Here is an 18,080-nt window from a genome sequence, read left to right as displayed (position 1 = left end):
CTAATCTTTCATTTAATAAAAAAGCAAAGTAATTTGCCAAAAAACTTACTTTGAATCAAGTCAGTTAAAAATAATGACGTTAGGCCATGTTATTATGTAACATTAACATCTACAACTTGGCTGGAAACAATCAACACTGGTTCGCAACCCTAAAAGGCTTCGACAGTTTCAACAGGTTTCCCATATTGCTGTAGGCCACATAACTATTTTCGAAACAGTAAGATTAACTTGCCTTTAACTACGGTGCGGTTTGATATACCAAGTATAGCAAAGTTAAAACTGTGGATTCACAAGGCGGCCGCGCGTTTAGACGTTTCACTTCTATGTCTTAGCACTTGAACGTCGTAAAAACTTGTCAACCTTTCGCTACGTGCTCTCGATGAATAGAAGCACTGTCTCAAGAGCTATATGTTTCATGGCTGTTAAGTAGTTTCTACAGTGAAGAGCGTTCGACTCTCAGCAAAACAGTGAATTGCTTTTAGTCGAATTAAAGTCCTGTTTACATTACGCCTGTTCACAGGCTGTTTCAGAACTGCTGCATCGCTACTTCTGCCTGAAATTTATTTTTCACTACGCTATCATCACTAATTTACGTTAGAAAACTTTGAGAGTTCTGAGCGTATCGTCAGCATGAATATTCAAGTAAAAGCAAAAGGGTCTAAGAAAACAAATTAATTTCCTCGAGCAAAGAATAAAAATTTTATAGTTCAGCAAAAATAGTGTTTGAATATACACAAACTATAGCCGTTTAACAAACTATATAGATATAAACATTATTGGTTAGCAGTTGCATAAACTGACCAATAACGCACCATTATTTTGATTGCGTTAAATAAAATCTATAGCGATCTAAGAACAAATGATTTACATTTTTTTGTTTTTTAGACATACCGTTGTTTGCTGAATAATCTGTTTTCGAAGCAGGTCTGTTATTTTTTAACCTTAAGGGAAATCGGCGCCTGAGATAACTTATCTTTCATGAAGGTCCTAATGTTTGCCAAAACGCCTCGAGTGAATTTCGTAAAGTGTTTACTCGTGTTACGGGGTAAAAACGAACGCTATCGACACGAGACGAGCAGAATTAGGAACTGAATTAACAGCTTGCTGAGGTCTGTATACGAAGAATGCAGGTGAAGCGGCTGCAAAGAAAGCATCAGATGTCGAACGCCTTCCCCTATTCGCTGTAGTTTGGCTGGAACGGCCAGTACTTGAGCTGATTTGCACTGCAACAAAACGCAGGTTGTTAGTCATCAAACACGCGTTATTTAACAGTGGTTTCCGAAGAAATAAGAAGCTTATTTGTTTAAAAAAAGTGTCGGTAAATAAGGCATTAAACAAATATTATTGACTGGTTCCGTAAAAAAGTCACAATTAAGAACACTTATTAAACATTTTGAGTGTTAATTGCATTCCAAGCCAGCGGCCGAGGTTAATTTGTTACGTCAAAGAACGCTTTATTGGGCTTGTCCAGACAACAATTGGTCATTTTAATGTTCCACTTGTGTGCGACAGCTACTGTAATGACATAACACATATTTGACGCGATCGACCAGATGAAATGTAGCGATCAGCCGGTCGATCGCGAACGACGTTTGTCTACCACAGGTATAGACTAAGGAATAAATAAAACAATAAATATGAAAACAAAAGTTTTGTAGTAATACACTCACACGTTCATGCCGCACAACCTCAGATCTTTATTCAGATCAGCGATTTCTTTCATGTCCCCTTCTGAAAGTTCGAAATCGAAAACCTGTGAAAGAAAGAAATGCTCAATGCTGTTGGTCTAATCACGACTGGTTTCATTATATCCTGATCTATGAAACACGTCATGGAATTTTACAACACTTTTTATTTATGACTTTTTGCATGTTTACAAATAAATAAAAAAAGTCAACAATTAATAGAATTTAGAGGTCATCGAACTTTTTTCATAGTAGGACGGATATTAGGATTGGCTGAATATTGCGGACCAGACAACTGCAAGGATTGACGAAGTGGACCGGATGTTATATTGATGTCGACTTTAATAACTTAACATAGAAAAATAAATAACTGCTTCACCAAAACTATAGTAAGCGTTATTAAATTGTCATTCACTTTTGTTTCGCATCTAAGTTGAATGTTAATTTGCATCCGACAACATTAACTGTATTTTATCTTCAATAGGATTATTTCCGCGAGCCGTAGTTTTGGTGATCCCTGGTCTATAGGAAAATAATCGAACAGTGAAACCTCTGAGTTTTCCTTGATCCGATGCGCTTTGATACTTTTTGGGATGACGGTGACACCTCTTTGCACTTGGAACCTGATCATGACTTGCGCCGCCGATTTTCCGTATTTTTTTCCGATAGCTTTGAGTGTTGGGTCGTTTAAGACAACAGGTTCGTCACTGGTACCCCTGAGTAATACAAAGTTGAGAAAGGCATTAAAAATGGCTTGTCTCGTACTCATCAAGGTTACGTCTTCAAACCAGGGCTGCGGAGTCAGTTAAAAATAACCCGAGTCCGACTCCCGAGTCCGACTCCGGTTAAATGTGCGATTTTGTCGAGTCCCGAGTCCGGCTCAGACTCTACAGCCTGTATTTCACCAATTTACGTAACGAAATAAGGTTGATATTCAGCAATCCACTTCTAGGGGTGTCATATAATTCAGTCCCTCACAATACATGGTTGAAAAATATCCCACCATATGCTATTCCGCCTTCAAAATTTACTGTTCACGGCCATATCAGTTTCAAAATTTAAGACTGCGCACGTCAGACTCGGGACTCGGGTAGTTTTAGGTGGTCTTACTCGAGTCCCGAGTCCGACTCCGGCAAAACAAACCGACTCCGTCGAGTCCCGAGTCCCGAGTCCGACTCCGCAGCCCTGCTTCAAACCACGAGATTGGTAACTTCGTGTTATTCTACTTATACCATGCACAGTCTAACGGTTACATTCTGTCATCACAGGTAGCCTCAAATAAACGGATTTAAAAAACTTTCTATAACACTAAAACTGATATTTGTCTTCGCTTACCAAACAAAGCCAGTATCGACGAAAGCATTTGCTGTATATAGTTTTAAATTCAATCTCATATTAACAGTTAGCTGCTTACCAGGGTCTTTGCGGAGAACCAAGCGGGCTGTAAGCAGTCAGTTGTATTCCTTTGGACTTGCAGAAATCAACAAGCGGACGCTCTTGGAGGTAGGGGTGCGTTTCGATCTGGTTGATTGTTGGCACCACTGAACCTTCATTCAGTACTCTGTTTAACTGGTACATGTTGAAATTTGACACTCCGATATTTTTGGCCAGGCCCTCTTTGTAAAGTTCCTCCATAACCTGATGATGCGAGAGAAACGAACCTGTAATTTATGGTCCTATGGAAAAAGCAGCTATCATATTTCCATGTAACTTGTTACTACCTTCCAAGTTTCTACGTAGTCTATCAAATCTTCAAGGAGGTTCCCCTTTTCGTCGCGCGACAACGCTTCGTTTTTGCTATTCTAAAAGCAATTTGTCACAAAGTAAATACGTGTACATCACTAAAAATCTGAACCAACAGATATGACTAGAAAAACTTGATAAACTTTCATTCTTAGACAAAATCTAATTGATGCGCATTGCGTGCCTTAAACCGGAAGTCATATAATTAACAAGCAGGGATATAATAATGATTTAAAATCAACCGCACGCTTAATCACTTCTGATTTTAATGTCCCTTGATGTAGAACAAATAAGACCTGAGTACGACAAGGAAAATCGCAAATCTGGATTGTTCTGCGAAAAGTAAAGCAGGGCATAAATGGTTAAGGATCAGGATTACCTATACATTCGCCAAAACTCATTGAACACTTTAACATACTCTATGTGTTCTTTCAAAACACATGTGAGAGAAAATTGGTTAAACAGCTAGAAACAAACCGAAATCATAGGTTTTATAAAGAAAAGTTTTCTTACCGGAGGCATGGCAAATGGCCAATGCATAAGGTACAAGTCGACGTAACTAGTTTTCAGCTTTTTTAAAGTGTCGTTCAGGCACTTTCGTACTTCTGTTGGTCTGTAGTATGTGCACCATAACTGCAAAAACATTAAAAACAACTAGGGTAAAATAGGTGTCGGCAGCGTCAGGCCATTAATTGTTTCGAAATCGACAGGCCATTTTAAATTGTATTGTAATGATTAACTTATAAGGCTACTTTAAATTAAAAAAAGTGCGGCCATGAATTCCGATCTTTAATGTGAATGGATTTTACATAGCAATTTAGGCGCCACAGTAATGGCAAGTCTCTAGGCCAGGGGTTCTTAAACTTTTTTTACCGCGGACCCCTGAACTTTTTTTTAACCTAGCGTGGACCACGGTCGGCAAAAAAAAAATCCAAAATGACATCATAAATTGACGTCACAGTACAAATAGACTTTATAAATCTGCTGATTTTGGAAAGTGAAATGGAGTCTAAATAAGATTCAGTGCAAAACCGTTTTATTTTTAATCAAACGGTTTTCTTTAAAAAAAGAATACTTCTTAAATATACTCTATTATTTTAAGTAGGCCTTCATTGAACCCCTAAAACTAGTTCGCGGACCCCCAAGGGGTTGATGGACCCCAGTTTAAGAACCCCTGTTCAAAGGATATATGGTAGAATTGTTTTCAGAGATATCCAATATAGCGTTTTATTGTACAATATTAGTTTAACCATAGTTTAAATTACTACAGTTTATGTAATAACCTTGCTGGTAATAAACATATCCTCCCTCTTGATCTTTCCTTCTTTTATTTTCTTGTCTAAAGCTAAGCCAGTTCCCTCTTCGTTTTGGTATACCCATGCACCGTCGATGTGCCTGTAGCCAACGTCGATGGCGGTTTCAACACTTGCTTGGATCTCGTCTTTTGGCGCCTGAAATCAGTAAACTTTGGCAAAAAACGTTGCTGTAAACGTTACATTAAAATACGTATGTATACCACTACAGTGTTTCCTGCAGTCACAAGTATGCAAGCCTTGCAAGGGTTAACATTCAACTTAAGTTGACGATCTATTAAACGACATTTACGGAAAACTTAAAAACGGGAAAACATACCTTGATTTGAGCTATCTATTACTCTACTAGAAAAAAGGTGGGCGCTGGTCTAAAAGCATACTATAGGGGTCGCCTTATTATTTGTTGTTATTTAATGACGTGGCCCAAACGCAGACCTGTCACCATAAACATTGCTCGTAAAGTAACACGAAGATGTTACTAGCATTCCGTTAACACGCCTCTGCTAAACGATGGCCAGGCGATGTGTGCAAAAGCAAAACGAGACTTATAACGAATCGGATCTTAATAATTTCTCCACGCCCCCCTACTGTTAAAATAATACATTTGATGATATTCTTCATGATTTTGTTCAGTCATTTTGTTGTAAGCTGTTCCAGTTAAATTCGTTTAGTTATTTTGCTTGTTGTTGACTGGTGAATGTACTTAAAGGTGCTTAAGTAAAGTAAACCATCAGATAAGTTTATTAAAGTAACTGTATTTGTATACTGCAGATGTATGTAAATTGTGGCTGTAAATGCAGTAAACTGTTAATGCCTGAAACTGTCGATAACTCGTTAAGATATGGTGCTTTTTTACTAATTCGTCGTTACCACAGTGACTTAGTTAAACTGAATTCGTGATTTATTTCCAGTTTGGAGTATTGTTGACCAAACCCTTGATACTGTTTCGTTGTTTTCCTTCCACGTTTTTGGGGAGTTGAATCATGTGTTGTGACGTCATAGTCTTGCGTTGTGCTAATGACAATTGTGTTTTCACAGCTGCGCTGCCACTGTGGGCTACACGGTCACGGTTTAAAACTGTCGTGATTGGTTCACCAAAAATAAAGTAATTCGTTAGAGGTTTTACATTTTCTGTGGATACTTCGATCACGATCGGTGTTACACCTTGAAAGCAGAGGCAGTGTGTGACGTAGCTAGGAACTTAGCCACTTCCAAAACAGGCCGCGTTACAACCACATTTAGTTTAACGCTAACGAAACGAGTGGTCAAAGTTGAAATTGCAAAGAAGGCATAAATATGTAAGAATAAACATAAAAATAATACTAGACCCACCCAAACCAAAACGCTAACTCCAACCCTAACCCAAATATTGTTAGCAATATAAAACCCCGGATGAAAATGTGGTAGGATTCTAGACCAGCGTCAAAAGGTGTTGTAAGTTTCTCGTCCTGGGTAAACAGCGTCTATTAGAACTTGAGAAACCATCGCTCTTACCTGCCACGTGCCGAATCCTAGCAAAGGCATTTTGCAGCCTGTGTTCAAAACCAAGCTCTTTGTTAACGCCATTTTCAACTGGTGGATCCTCTCAAATTGTCCTTGTTAAAAAACAAATTGGCAGTGATTAAGTTTGGAAAATCAATTACTTGGTTTAAGTCGGCCTACACTCTATATATCAGGGATGGCGAACCTTTTAATCGCACGGGTCACAAACACAACTTTAATGTTTACAAAAAGCACAAGTGGGTCATAGATTTTATTTTATGTTAATTTTTGCCACACTTTGCTGCTGCGTCGTTTTAAGTCTTACTGCCTTGGTTGGTAATTAACGGTTTTCGGGCGATTTCCAAATTCGGATTCCCACGAATATTAAGAACCTAAATAGTTAACAAATGCTGCAGCATTTTTAGGGGATTACAGGAATTTAGCGAAAAGCTTTTCAGCGTGACTTAACCTGGGTTTTCGGAATTTTTAGTCTGCAAGCTCCTAATTTCCCTTCTTAACGAATCGCCACCTCTAACGCTTTACAGCGATAAACAAAATGCTTTTAGTTTTCTTAATGATATAGGCCTACTAATAACCCCTACAACACTTTTACACGACTCAAAGATAAAAGAATTGCTTTTTACATTCATCCTTTTGAGAGAGACAAGTGGGTCATTAAAAATCTCTGGTGGGTCACTTTGTGACCCGCAGAACAGTGGTTCACCATCCCTGCTATATATGTACGTAAAGCTTTTTAGTAGACTCGATCCTGACTTATAAGAGCTAGGTCACTATGAGAATGACTTAACACAAAACTTACAAAACCGCTCGACTGGAACTTGTCCAGCCCTTTCAAAAACTGCAAAATTTAGTTATGTGCGGTTCGCTGTATGCCGATGATATTTTAGCTAAACGTTAAACGCACTTCTGCGGACAAATTAAACATTAACTTTACCGCCGACCCACACGAGTAAATTGCCTGCGACGTAAACTCATCCGTTTTTTGTTTGTCGACACATTGCCTGTCAGCCACTACAATTTCCAAGACTATAGCTTATGCAAACACCCCCATGCTGGCAAACTTGGACAACTAGCTAATTCTAGTTTTCTAATTCAATAAATTAGAGCAAAATGCGGCTAATTCTAATTCTAATCTAATTCAAATTTTACCAAAAATGCTTCTTCGCCCAACGGCATTTTTAGTCTCTTGGTCAAAACAAAGAATTTGAAATAAAACTCTTTTGATGGGACGCGACTTGTAGGTGATGTTTACCGTCTAATAGAAAGAATATGATATGCTAAAAGGCATAAAACTTAACACACACTTATTCACCATTTACATTCTTATCGGAATAATTCGCAATTTAAATGAGATTGATTGTGAATAATTAAAAGTAATTCTAGTTCAAATTTTTTTTTTAACAATTCGGTAATTCTAATTCTAATCTAATTTGAGAAAACTTAAAATTATCTAATTTTAATTCTAATCTAATTTGGAAAAACTGAAATGTTCTAATATTAATTCTAATCTAATTTTAAAAAGCTAAAATAAATCTAGTTGTCTAAGTCTGCATGCTGGTAACAAATATATCTAGGACAGCGCTGGATTTAGTAGCTAACACTTGAATGATGTTTAGCCTACTATTTATGAAAAATCATTGCTGAAATGATCAATCAGTTAAACAAGCTGGTTTTTACATGGTTTGACTTCAAGAAGTGTTTGTCAAAAACTTCTGAAGTTAATAGAAAAACGAAGGTTGCAAGTTGTTTGTGAGACAAGCATGTGAATTCATTTCTCCGTCGGTCCGTCCTTTAGAATTAATACCCAATGAATCTTAACGTAGCCTTGTGTTTTTCCACTCTTCTATACCGATGTATGTACCTGACGAAATGAACCTGCTTAATTAATGGTGTCTTATTGACTTCGGCTAACAATGTGCTGTCGCAAACTTTTGTGATATTTGTTTTACCCAGCGTCAAACGGATCGCGAGCTATTGCTAAGTAAGTACTGCACTGTCTGACCCTTTTTTTAAAAGAAATATGCACCCACATTCAAGTAAAAGGTTTTATTGTCAAGAGAGAAAAAAACTAATTGATACATTGCGTTCCTTTAACCGGAAATCGAACATAATTAACGAGCAGGGATATCATATTGATTTAAAATCAATCGTACACTTAATCACTTCTGAAAAAAAAAACTTCTGAAAATTTTTAATATTGACATAGCGTTTGATGTGTAATGAATAAGACTTGAGTACGACAGCAAAATAACAAATCTACATTGTTCTGCTGAAAAGTAAAACAGGCCATAAATGGGTTAGGTTCAGGATTACTCACCTGCAGGTCTCTGTGAAACATGTCTATAACACAAAAAAACTTTACATTTGTAACTTTTTATTAAAAAGAAGAATGTATTTATATCAGTTCGCAAAAAAGAGAATTCATGTGACAGGTTACCGTATTAACTTAGGCCGAAAGCAATTGGTTTCAATCTCTGTATATTAGTTGTTCATTATTTGCAAACTTGGAGCACGTTAATACTGCGAGAGCTATGTAGCGTTCGATTAGATTAGACATCAACTTGTAAGAAAATAAAAATAAAATCTTTCTAATTTACGATAATTTCCAACTGAATAACATAATCTAATTTTTTCTACCTTGCATAAATAACTGCATTTTTAAGAATCGAAGAAAGTGCTCCCCTAAATGCTCAGGACTAAGGACTTTGGTCGTGACCTGCACAATTCCTGTAACAAATTTGACAAAAGCATTTTTTTTATAGTTTTGTTACAAAAACACACACAAGGTGTTTATACTGTTTGCACCCAACACTAACATATTAAACGTTTATGCTCCTACAGTCGATTTTTATAGGAGCATGTCTGTTATTGTAGGCAAGGCATGGGAATAAACCCAAAATATGATTTAAACCTAAATAAGGATCTTTAAAATTGTAGTTTTTCGACGTCCGGAAGTGTGTTGTTCTTAGCATCGGCTGCAACAGGGGATGTGGCGTTTTCTTGGACAATTTGCGCAAACATGTGCACGCGGAACTGTGCGCACAGCACAGCACAAATCATGCAAGTGGAAATATTAGCTTAGAGTTAGAATAATTGGAGTTATAAGAGTAAGAATTAGAAAAGTATAAGTTACAAAAGTTAGAGTTAGATGAGTTAGAGTTAGAAGAAGAGTTTTAAGAGTAGTTGAAGAAAGAGTTGAAAGAAGAGTTAGAGCAAGAGTTTGAAGAAAAAGGTAGAGGGGAAGAGTTAGAAGAGTTCTAACAGATTCACATGTAGGAAGAGTAAAGGATAAAGGGGTAGAAGACCAGTTGGAAAGAAGAGTTGAAAAAAGAAGTTTGAGAAAGAAATAAAGGAGAAGAGTTAAATGAGACGATTTAAATTAAAGTTAGAGGACAAGAATTAAAGGACAGTTAGATGACAACAGTGAGAAAAAGAGATATCAAAGTATGCCGATTTACGATCATTTGCCCACCTAAAAATGTGCGCACCTGTTCAATTTAAATATAAGCGCTCATTTTTCACTTTAAAACGTATCCGCACATTTTTTAAGGCACTTAAAATGTGCGCACATTTTAGGGCGATAATAAGTTTGGAAAATTTTAGCAGACTTCAAAGCTTGGGAAGCCCTAATTTAAGCGGTTAAAATGGAACTTCGATGGATCCAGGACTTATTCCAATGAGTTAGGACAGGGCTTATTCCGACGTGTTCAGGTCTTATTTCGTTGTGGCACCTTTCTATAGTTTAGGTTACGAATATGACATTTAAAAGTGCCAGATACATTTGGTTCGGTTAGAGTTTAGACCAGGGATTCTTAATCTTTTTTTGTATGTTTTATCCTCTGAACAAAAATGAATATCAAATTTACCCCCAATATATAAAGTGGTGCTCATTTATTAAAAAAACGGAAGTAACAAATTACATCAGTTATAGTCAGTGTGACGGCTGCCCCCTAATACACAACGAATATCATATTTAACATGAAGTCGGTTTCGTGCTTTATATTTGATAGTTAGCAATGCAGATAAGCCGCTTCGCAAAAGTTAGTTGAAGAAAATGGAACCAGAATATTTAGAGCTTGAATACATATCCTTGGATTTACCCCCTAAAAGGAGTAAATTTACCCCCTGGGGTAAATTTACCCCAGGTTAAGAAAGGCTGGTTTAGACCGTAGCGATAAATTGCACCGTTATCCGCAGACAAATGGAATCAGGATCTATAACGATGAATTAAGCGCCTTCTATTCACTGTAGTTGGGACGAAACGGCCAGTACTTCAAATGGCTAGCGCTGCAAAAAATATAAAAGCATTCTGTGAAAATAACGCCACTAAATAAATCCTAATGCTAAATTAATTGGAGAAAATTGTGTTACAAAAGTTAATAAGGAATTGATAAGCTGTGGCCTAGAGCTAAAAATACAAATTAGTATCAACGTATATGCATACACAAATTAGTATCAGGGTATGGTGACCATATTGTGACTAACAATGATTTGAAAGTTAAACACTCATGACTAACAACGATTTAAAAAACGACAAAAGACACTTTTGCCAAGATTTTCGGCGGCTGCTTACTTTTCCATCGGAACCAATCTTAAATCTTTGTTAATTTCAGCGATTGCTTCCATCTCGTCATCTGTGAGGGCAAAGTCGAATACCTAGATTTAAAGTTAATAGTTAAAACATATAAACAAGGATGTCAAGCATCCACCAGGATAACCAGGCATAATACTCAAACACCAATCATAATAAGTTAAGTCAAATTTAAAAAGAGTTGTATTTACTTTACTTAGTTTTTAATGAATTCATAGGCTATATGTGCGAGGTAACCCCTTAAAATATTTTAAGACAAACTGAACGCGATTGAATATAAACTAACCAAAATTATATTTATACTGTTATTATTATTTGTTATTATATTTAATGTTGTGGATAAGGTTGGCCTTGCTCTAAAAATTAATGAATTTTGGGAAATGTGTTAAAAGTACGCACAGGCTTATAATGTTTAAACTTGAGAAACCTTGCCCAAAAATCGCAGAAGACATTCAACGCATTTTTGAACTTCTGCCATTTGCCTCTTGGCGCTTATCAGTACAGCAAAACTTAGATCTTGAAGAATCTAAAATATCTATTGGTATCTTATGAGTGGACAGAGTGCCGTGGAACCTGGTTAAAAGTCACTGCTGTAGGGTCACGAAAACCATTAACACAGTAATACACCATTAGAGGGCAAAAATCATATGACAGAAGTGACGGAATTAAACCTGTGCATTTTCCTTTATTCTTGCCACATCGGAACTTTTAGGTATTACAGTTATTCCTCGCTGAATCTGAAAACGGATCATGACTTGCGCGACTGTCTTGCTATATTTACCAGCTATCTTCACCAAGGTCGGGTCCTCCATGACAATGGGATCATTAACAGTAGCCCTACAACGACACAAAAAGTGAAATTAGGTTCAGGTCAGGCTAAAAAACCTTAGGTTTCCATACAACAATATTTTATTCATAATGGTGCCTGACACAAAACCTTTACAGTATAATAGTTTAGAGATATTAGGCAGTTTAGCAAATATTTTAAACAAAAACTCCTATTTTTAAGATTGACATCAATCTAGTAAAACTTGCAAAGACCAAAAATAAAACAAACAGCAAGCAACATAATTTGCGCGTAAAACTAAAGTAACTATAACTATACCCTAATTCCTAATTTCATCAAAAATAAATGTTTTTGATGAAATTGATTGGTGTAATTGCAAAATTCTAAACTGGTAACAGCACTATCACAAATAATTAAAAATCATTGAATCATCTGGATTAACCAATGTCAAAAAGCTGTGAACAAAAAAGGGTTTGTGGTTTAAGCCTACTATAGTCACTGCAGCTAATGCCATGGCTGATAACGCCGCATTGTTCGACAGTGTCGTTTTGCAACGGATGACCTCGTCGCGTCACAGCTTATCGTATAGTTCAGGAAGGTCTTGATTTGTTGTTAATCTATAGCAGTGATTCTCAACCTTTTTTAGAGCAAGAGCCGCATTTCAAACCTAAGGTTTGCAAGGAGCCGCATAAAAAAAACAACAGTAGGCATATAATTAAAAAACATTAAGAAAGCAACTAGAAAACAACAAATATACATTACGCTAGCCTAGGCTAACTAATTAACAGTGTTTGCCTTAGCTTGTCGATCAGGACTAAATATATTGTGACGTAACAAACCACAAAATTATTTTAAAGAGCCGGATGGAAGTACCCGGTAACATTAGTACTTCGCACTCGGGATCCTTGCTGATACAATTCATTAATTCTTGATTTCTCTTACTTACTTTGTTGCAATTCTGCTACTTCTAACTAATTTTTCACTCGGTTAGAGAGCCGCAAAATGTTCAGTTGAGAGCCGCGGTTGAGAATCACTGATCTATAGTATTTTCACTTGTATTTTATACTTTTTACAGTATATAAGTAGGCTAACCTATTCTCTAATAAATTAATCACCCTGACGAGATCAGCTTCATATGCTGCCGAAACGTCGGTTTATAACTTCGTTTACACCAGAAGAACAATTTCTACTTATTGATAAATATCTGAGTTCAAGTCAAGTCATATATGGCCTGATTCCTAGTTAAGTCCAAAATAGTAATTGTCCGGTCATTTAAAACCAGTGACTTAAATGCACTTAGGTCAGGTCAATAATTTGAGTCATTACCACACTTACCATTGCTTACAAATCAGAAAAAAAACTGACTTATTCCAGTACTAACCATGGTCTGCCCGGAGATCCAAGAGGGCTATAGGCAGTAACTTGAATATCCCTAGACTTGCAGAAAGCGATTAACGTATTCTCTTGTAGGTAAGGATGAGATTCGATCTGGTTGATTGTTGGCACAATGGTGCCTTCATTTAAAACTCTGTTCAACTGGCAGGTGTTGAAATTTGACACCCCTATATTTTTAGCCAGGCCCTCTTTGTGCAATTCCTCCATTACCTGCAAATTGACAAGCAACATCGGTGACTCGTTCGATTAACAAAAATATGCGCAAAAATAACATAAGCCTAAACCTAAAAAAAATTTAAGCCTAAACCTAAAAAGTTCTACCAACCTTCCATGTACTAACGTAATCTGTATCATCTGACAATATTTTTCCATTTTCATCAAGTGGGAGAATTTGCTTGTTTATGTTCTAAAACCAAACATAAATGCAAAACAAAAACTCAATGCCCGATTGGAAGTTTTAAAAATTAGAAAGCAAGACTTTATTGAAATAGTCACAAGACTTTATGCCATCAGTATGATATGTAGATGTATTCGATCACACCATATATCATTATAAACATATTCAATGTTTACATTGGAATACTTTTCTTATTGTAAATAATGCAATTACAAATAACACCCAAACAAACATACAGTTCTTCAAGAAATAAAGAGCGTCGGTCTTACCGGCATAGCAAAAGGCCAGTGCATTAGATACAAGTTGATGTAGTTGGTCTGCAGGTTGCCAAGAGTTTCTTCTATGCAAATTCGCACTTGCGAAGGCTTGAAAAACGTGCAGTAGAGCTAAATTCACACATTTATTTTTTTATTTTTTCATTAAAGTGTTAACGTTTCGATTACCTATTCGGGCAATCTTCTTCAGGGCAATATAATTGTCCCTATAGAGTAGACGACAAATATTGCCCTGAACAAGATTGCCCAAAAAGGTAATCGAAACGTTGGCACTTTAATAAATGAAAAGCCGGGAGAGCAACTTTACAATTGAAACAATGCCAGGCAAAATCAGCATATTCAGCTACTTGTTAGTTGACAACGTTGTCTGTGTAACTTAGAAGGGGCAAAATGGTAAAATAAACCGATATCAGATAAGTTCTTTTCTAACCTTGCTGGTTATAAACACGTCTTCTCGCTCGATTGTACCCTCTTTAATTTTCTTTTTTAGTGCCAGGCCAGTTCCCTTTTCGTTCTGATAAGCCCAAGCACCATCAATATGCCTGTAGCCCACATCTATCGCCGTTTCAACGCATGCTTGGATTTTGCTTTCGGGCGCCTGAACAAGATTTTTTGTTTCCACTTTCTGAAAGTTTTGCTGACAAAGCTAGAAAAAGGATTTATGACAGGAACCTTTTTTGGCTGTCGTCCACGCACGATTGTCCCCTCATACAGCATTTACGACAGAGCGTTTAACTTGAACATATTTCAAAGTACCTATTATGCGATCTAAGACCAGCTAAATTAGATTCTTGCCAATTATGAAGTTTGGGAACCACTCTGATTGCTTTACAACAAGTGCAGGAGCTGATATGCTCTTAAATACAATAACAGGTAAGTTGCTAGTATCTTTTTACTTCCGGTTAATCGATATATTTATTTAAATGTGCAAAATCTCAGTCTTACCAGCCAAGTGCCAAATCCCAGTAACGGCATCTTGCTGCCTGTATTCAAGAGCACGTTCCGAATTAATGCCATTTTGTAACTTTTGTTTAAAGCAATTTACGGGTCAGATGCACAGATACCTTGTACAGGCCAGTCAACATATCCAGTGCAAACTATTGCCAGGGGAGTTATGTTGCAGTTGCCGCACTTGTCCGAGTATATGAAGGCTTTGCGGAATAAAGTTGTTAGCAAAACAATTAGGTCTTGTTTGAACAGGTAACCGACCGTTTTAAAGCTCGTGTTGTGTGATTCAAACGCATACTATTTTTGGATTGTCCCAAGGCGTATAGAAGCCGTACAATATCTTTAATTTTGTTACGTACGTGCAATAACTTTTTTAAAACTATTGGTAGCGTAAGGCGAAGCATGAAATGGATATAGTTTTTCGTTTAAAAAAATACGACTTGTTATCCAATTAATCCAGGAACTTTGTTTGTTAGGGGCATGAAAAAATGTAGGTTATACAGGTAAGCCTATAACGTCATAAAGTTCAAATCGTAACGTTAAACCATGTAAAAGTTGCCCAAACTTCAATTTTAGAAGCTGAAATGAGACGCACGGCACCTTTCGACTGAACCACTTCAAACAAAACGGTTTAAGACATACAAAAAACATAATTTCGAAAAAAAATGCCTTTATGTAGCTTAAATAGTCGAAAACGCAGTTTTTTCAATGAATCTCACCCCCATGTTGATCCTCCCCAGTCAATTGCAATGAAACACAAAACCCCAAGCACTGCAAAAAAAAAGACTGAGTTCAATTTCAAACAACTAAACTTGCGCGTGAGCAATTATTGCGCTTTATAGTAAACTTCAAACAAGATAACCTATGGCTGCCCGTCAGGAGCGAAACATCAGCAGGCCTATATCTTAATGATATTTACCCAATTAGTGTTTTTTACAACTTTGGCGAGGTTTTAAAGCTATAGATCAACTGTTATACCGTTCGTCATTATGTACCCCAATCAGAGTCTATCATCATTGCGATTAACGAATGACAGCAGAATCTTTTAGGATCTTTTAAAAGTGTCTGACCTAAATTGCTAGCTTTGCTATATTCTGCGGTTACTGATTAGGAATAAAGGTCGACATTTATCCCGCAAGGGTCAAAGTGATTTCCAACATCACATATTCAGTGAACATCGATTGAAGAATGTATGCAAAATCACACAGCATCGGCTTCCACTATTGCAAGGCAATTACGCGACTGACACGCGGCCCTTATCAATGCAAGAGAAAATCAGCGAGCAAGGCGGAATGGTAGATTGCGTTTATTACAGGAATTTGCGGCGCGGCGGCACGGGCAAGCGGTAAAACTTGCGCATGTATTCGGTCAAGAAAGTGGAGTTGGTGCGGCGGTCGGGGTAGTACATCGCGAGGAACCGGTCGGTCTGCTCGGCGTCGCCACCTGCCGGAATCTCTTTTTTCGTTGCCGAGTCCTGCGCTGACGTTTCTGTGCCGTCGCGAAAAAAGGTGGCGTTACTTTTTAAACCAGGTAAAATAGGCTTTCACCCGAGACGCTTGATTAAACAAAGATGTATTTTGCCTTGCAAACATTATCAGTGAAACATTAGGGGGCACAATTGTTTTTGAAAAAGAAACATTACTGTCAATAATTTGCATTATTAGCAATTTACGGTGGATAAGTTCTCCTTAAACGTCAGAATAGGCAAATACGTAACAACTTTAATTTCGCGGTTGAAAAGTAGGTTTCCGTCTAAAAGTTTTTGTAAGTTAATCGGCACAGCTAAAATACAAGCGAACAAGTAATTGTTTAAATGGGTTTCTTTAATTTAGCTTTAGAAATTGTGTAAATAAAATTGTTGGTTCAGCTCATTTGCCTTAATTTCGCCGAATTTGAAACTGCTTCGAGCTATATCTACTGATTTAACTTAAGCTACTTTCAAATTCATTATTACCTTTTCTATCTGCCATAACTTTAAATTTGCCACAAAATCACTCAACTCAAGGGCAGGTCGACTGGATGAATAAAATCGTGTTTCGGTTTCCAAGCGCTATCTGTTTTTATCCTGCCTACGCTTTCTTTATATGTTTGTTAAATCACGCAAAATACGAAGAATCTGAACTGGGTCTCTAATCACCTTCTTCTGGACCGCATACTCTTTGTTTGTACGGCGGACACTTGTGCGATTTGTCTTCCAGCTTCTCATCTTCTCTGCAATCTGAGAGCTCCCAACAGTCGTTTTTGTTCAATGGCAGATTCCAGTGGTTGCTAAGTATATTAAGTACCGTATTGTCAGTTCGCACTGGTTGATTCGCACCGCTTTTACCGGCCAAAATTAAATTTTACTAGTGCTGTTAAAAAAAATCAGTGAATTCTAAGTATTTAACCATTTGAAGCAGGAATGTGCGATACTGCGTATTTATTTCAATATATACCGATACTGCTAATACGTCGATTCTATCGGATACCGAATGACGGCTTTAATATGATCAAATAAGCAAAAAATTTATACAATTTAAACGCAAAAAGGAAATGCTTTAAGGTTGAATTCAAAACCCAAATTTTTTAACTTAAAAGCAATGCAAACTTCTATATATATATATACATAAATGGGAACACACAATAAAAACTAAAAAAAAACAATAACTATAGCAGAAATGTCTATAAAACCATAGTATTAAGACCAACAACATAATAATGCCAAATACGCAGTAATATCAATAACAGAATAAGAACTTAATCGTCTGAAAAATACCTAAATCTTTCGGAATATGCCCTAAATTCATCGGAATAAGGCTTAAATGGCCAAAATAACGCCTATTGCTGTAGGTAGATGTTATGGGACGATCGGGGTCATCGGCCTGGCATTGGCCGTTCAGGTGTCGAAGTTTGTAAGCTCTAATTTGACCGGCGCCGAAAGGGCGCCGCTGTTTTGGCTCCGGATTTTGGGCTATTGCTATGAATTGAGGCCTTATTCCGATGAATTTAAATGTTAATGTGTTTTTTTGCTCGCATTCCTTTAGAGAACACATTGATACCCCTATATATTCTCATGTGTTGTTTTTATTGGAAAAAAAAATATATTAGGTAACTGCCCTCGAAGTACCACAACTTACCTTCCCAGAGAAACGACGGTCTTGTTGGCCCAGATCGGTATCTCGGGTTTTCTGGGCGGCCACGCCTTGAACGCGCTGGCCGAGGTCTGGTCTTGCAAACGATGCTTACCGTCCCGATTGAACAGGTCCAGGTACTCGGCTTCCTCTATCTTTGCTGCCTCGTCGATCGTCCTGTGTAAAGTGGCGGAGGTTAAAGTTTTGAGGGTGTTTGACGACAGCAGCGACTGGTATTAGGGTTCCGAATGGTTTAGGTCCTTGGCAAGAGGCATTTATAAAGTAATGGCGATTTGAAAATACCGCTTAACTTTTTACACAATTGCAGACGGG

General features: G+C 37.2%; 2 protein-coding genes across 2 annotated transcripts; both read right to left on the bottom strand.

Annotated features, from left to right (window-relative positions):
- Nucleotides 1–1,174: 1,174 nt before the first annotated feature.
- On the bottom strand, nucleotides 1,175–6,307 carry LOC146163610 (aldo-keto reductase family 1 member B1-like). Its single transcript, XM_083380549.1, has 8 exons — nucleotides 6,236–6,307; nucleotides 4,712–4,879; nucleotides 3,942–4,061; nucleotides 3,407–3,487; nucleotides 3,100–3,323; nucleotides 2,236–2,401; nucleotides 1,671–1,753; nucleotides 1,175–1,223 (listed from the first exon to the last, which is right to left on the bottom strand). The coding sequence occupies exons 1-8, from the start codon at nucleotides 6,305–6,307 to the stop codon at nucleotides 1,175–1,177; spliced, it is 963 nt and encodes a 320-aa protein (XP_083236675.1).
- A 4,506-nt stretch (nucleotides 6,308–10,813) lies between these two features.
- Nucleotides 10,814–14,706, bottom strand: LOC146163609 (aldo-keto reductase family 1 member B1-like). The gene is made up of 7 exons (XM_083380547.1): nucleotides 14,635–14,706; nucleotides 14,120–14,287; nucleotides 13,684–13,800; nucleotides 13,343–13,423; nucleotides 13,004–13,227; nucleotides 11,507–11,672; nucleotides 10,814–10,900 (listed from the first exon to the last, which is right to left on the bottom strand). The coding sequence occupies exons 1-7, from the start codon at nucleotides 14,704–14,706 to the stop codon at nucleotides 10,814–10,816; spliced, it is 915 nt and encodes a 304-aa protein (XP_083236673.1).
- Nucleotides 14,707–18,080: the final 3,374 nt, after the last annotated feature.

Source organism: Ascidiella aspersa, chromosome 2, assembly GCF_963924565.1.
Source record: "Ascidiella aspersa chromosome 2, kaAscAspe10.2, whole genome shotgun sequence".
In the NCBI taxonomy this organism is placed as follows: domain Eukaryota; kingdom Metazoa; phylum Chordata; class Ascidiacea; order Phlebobranchia; family Ascidiidae; genus Ascidiella; species Ascidiella aspersa.
This window is presented reverse-complemented; position numbering and strand designations above follow the sequence as displayed.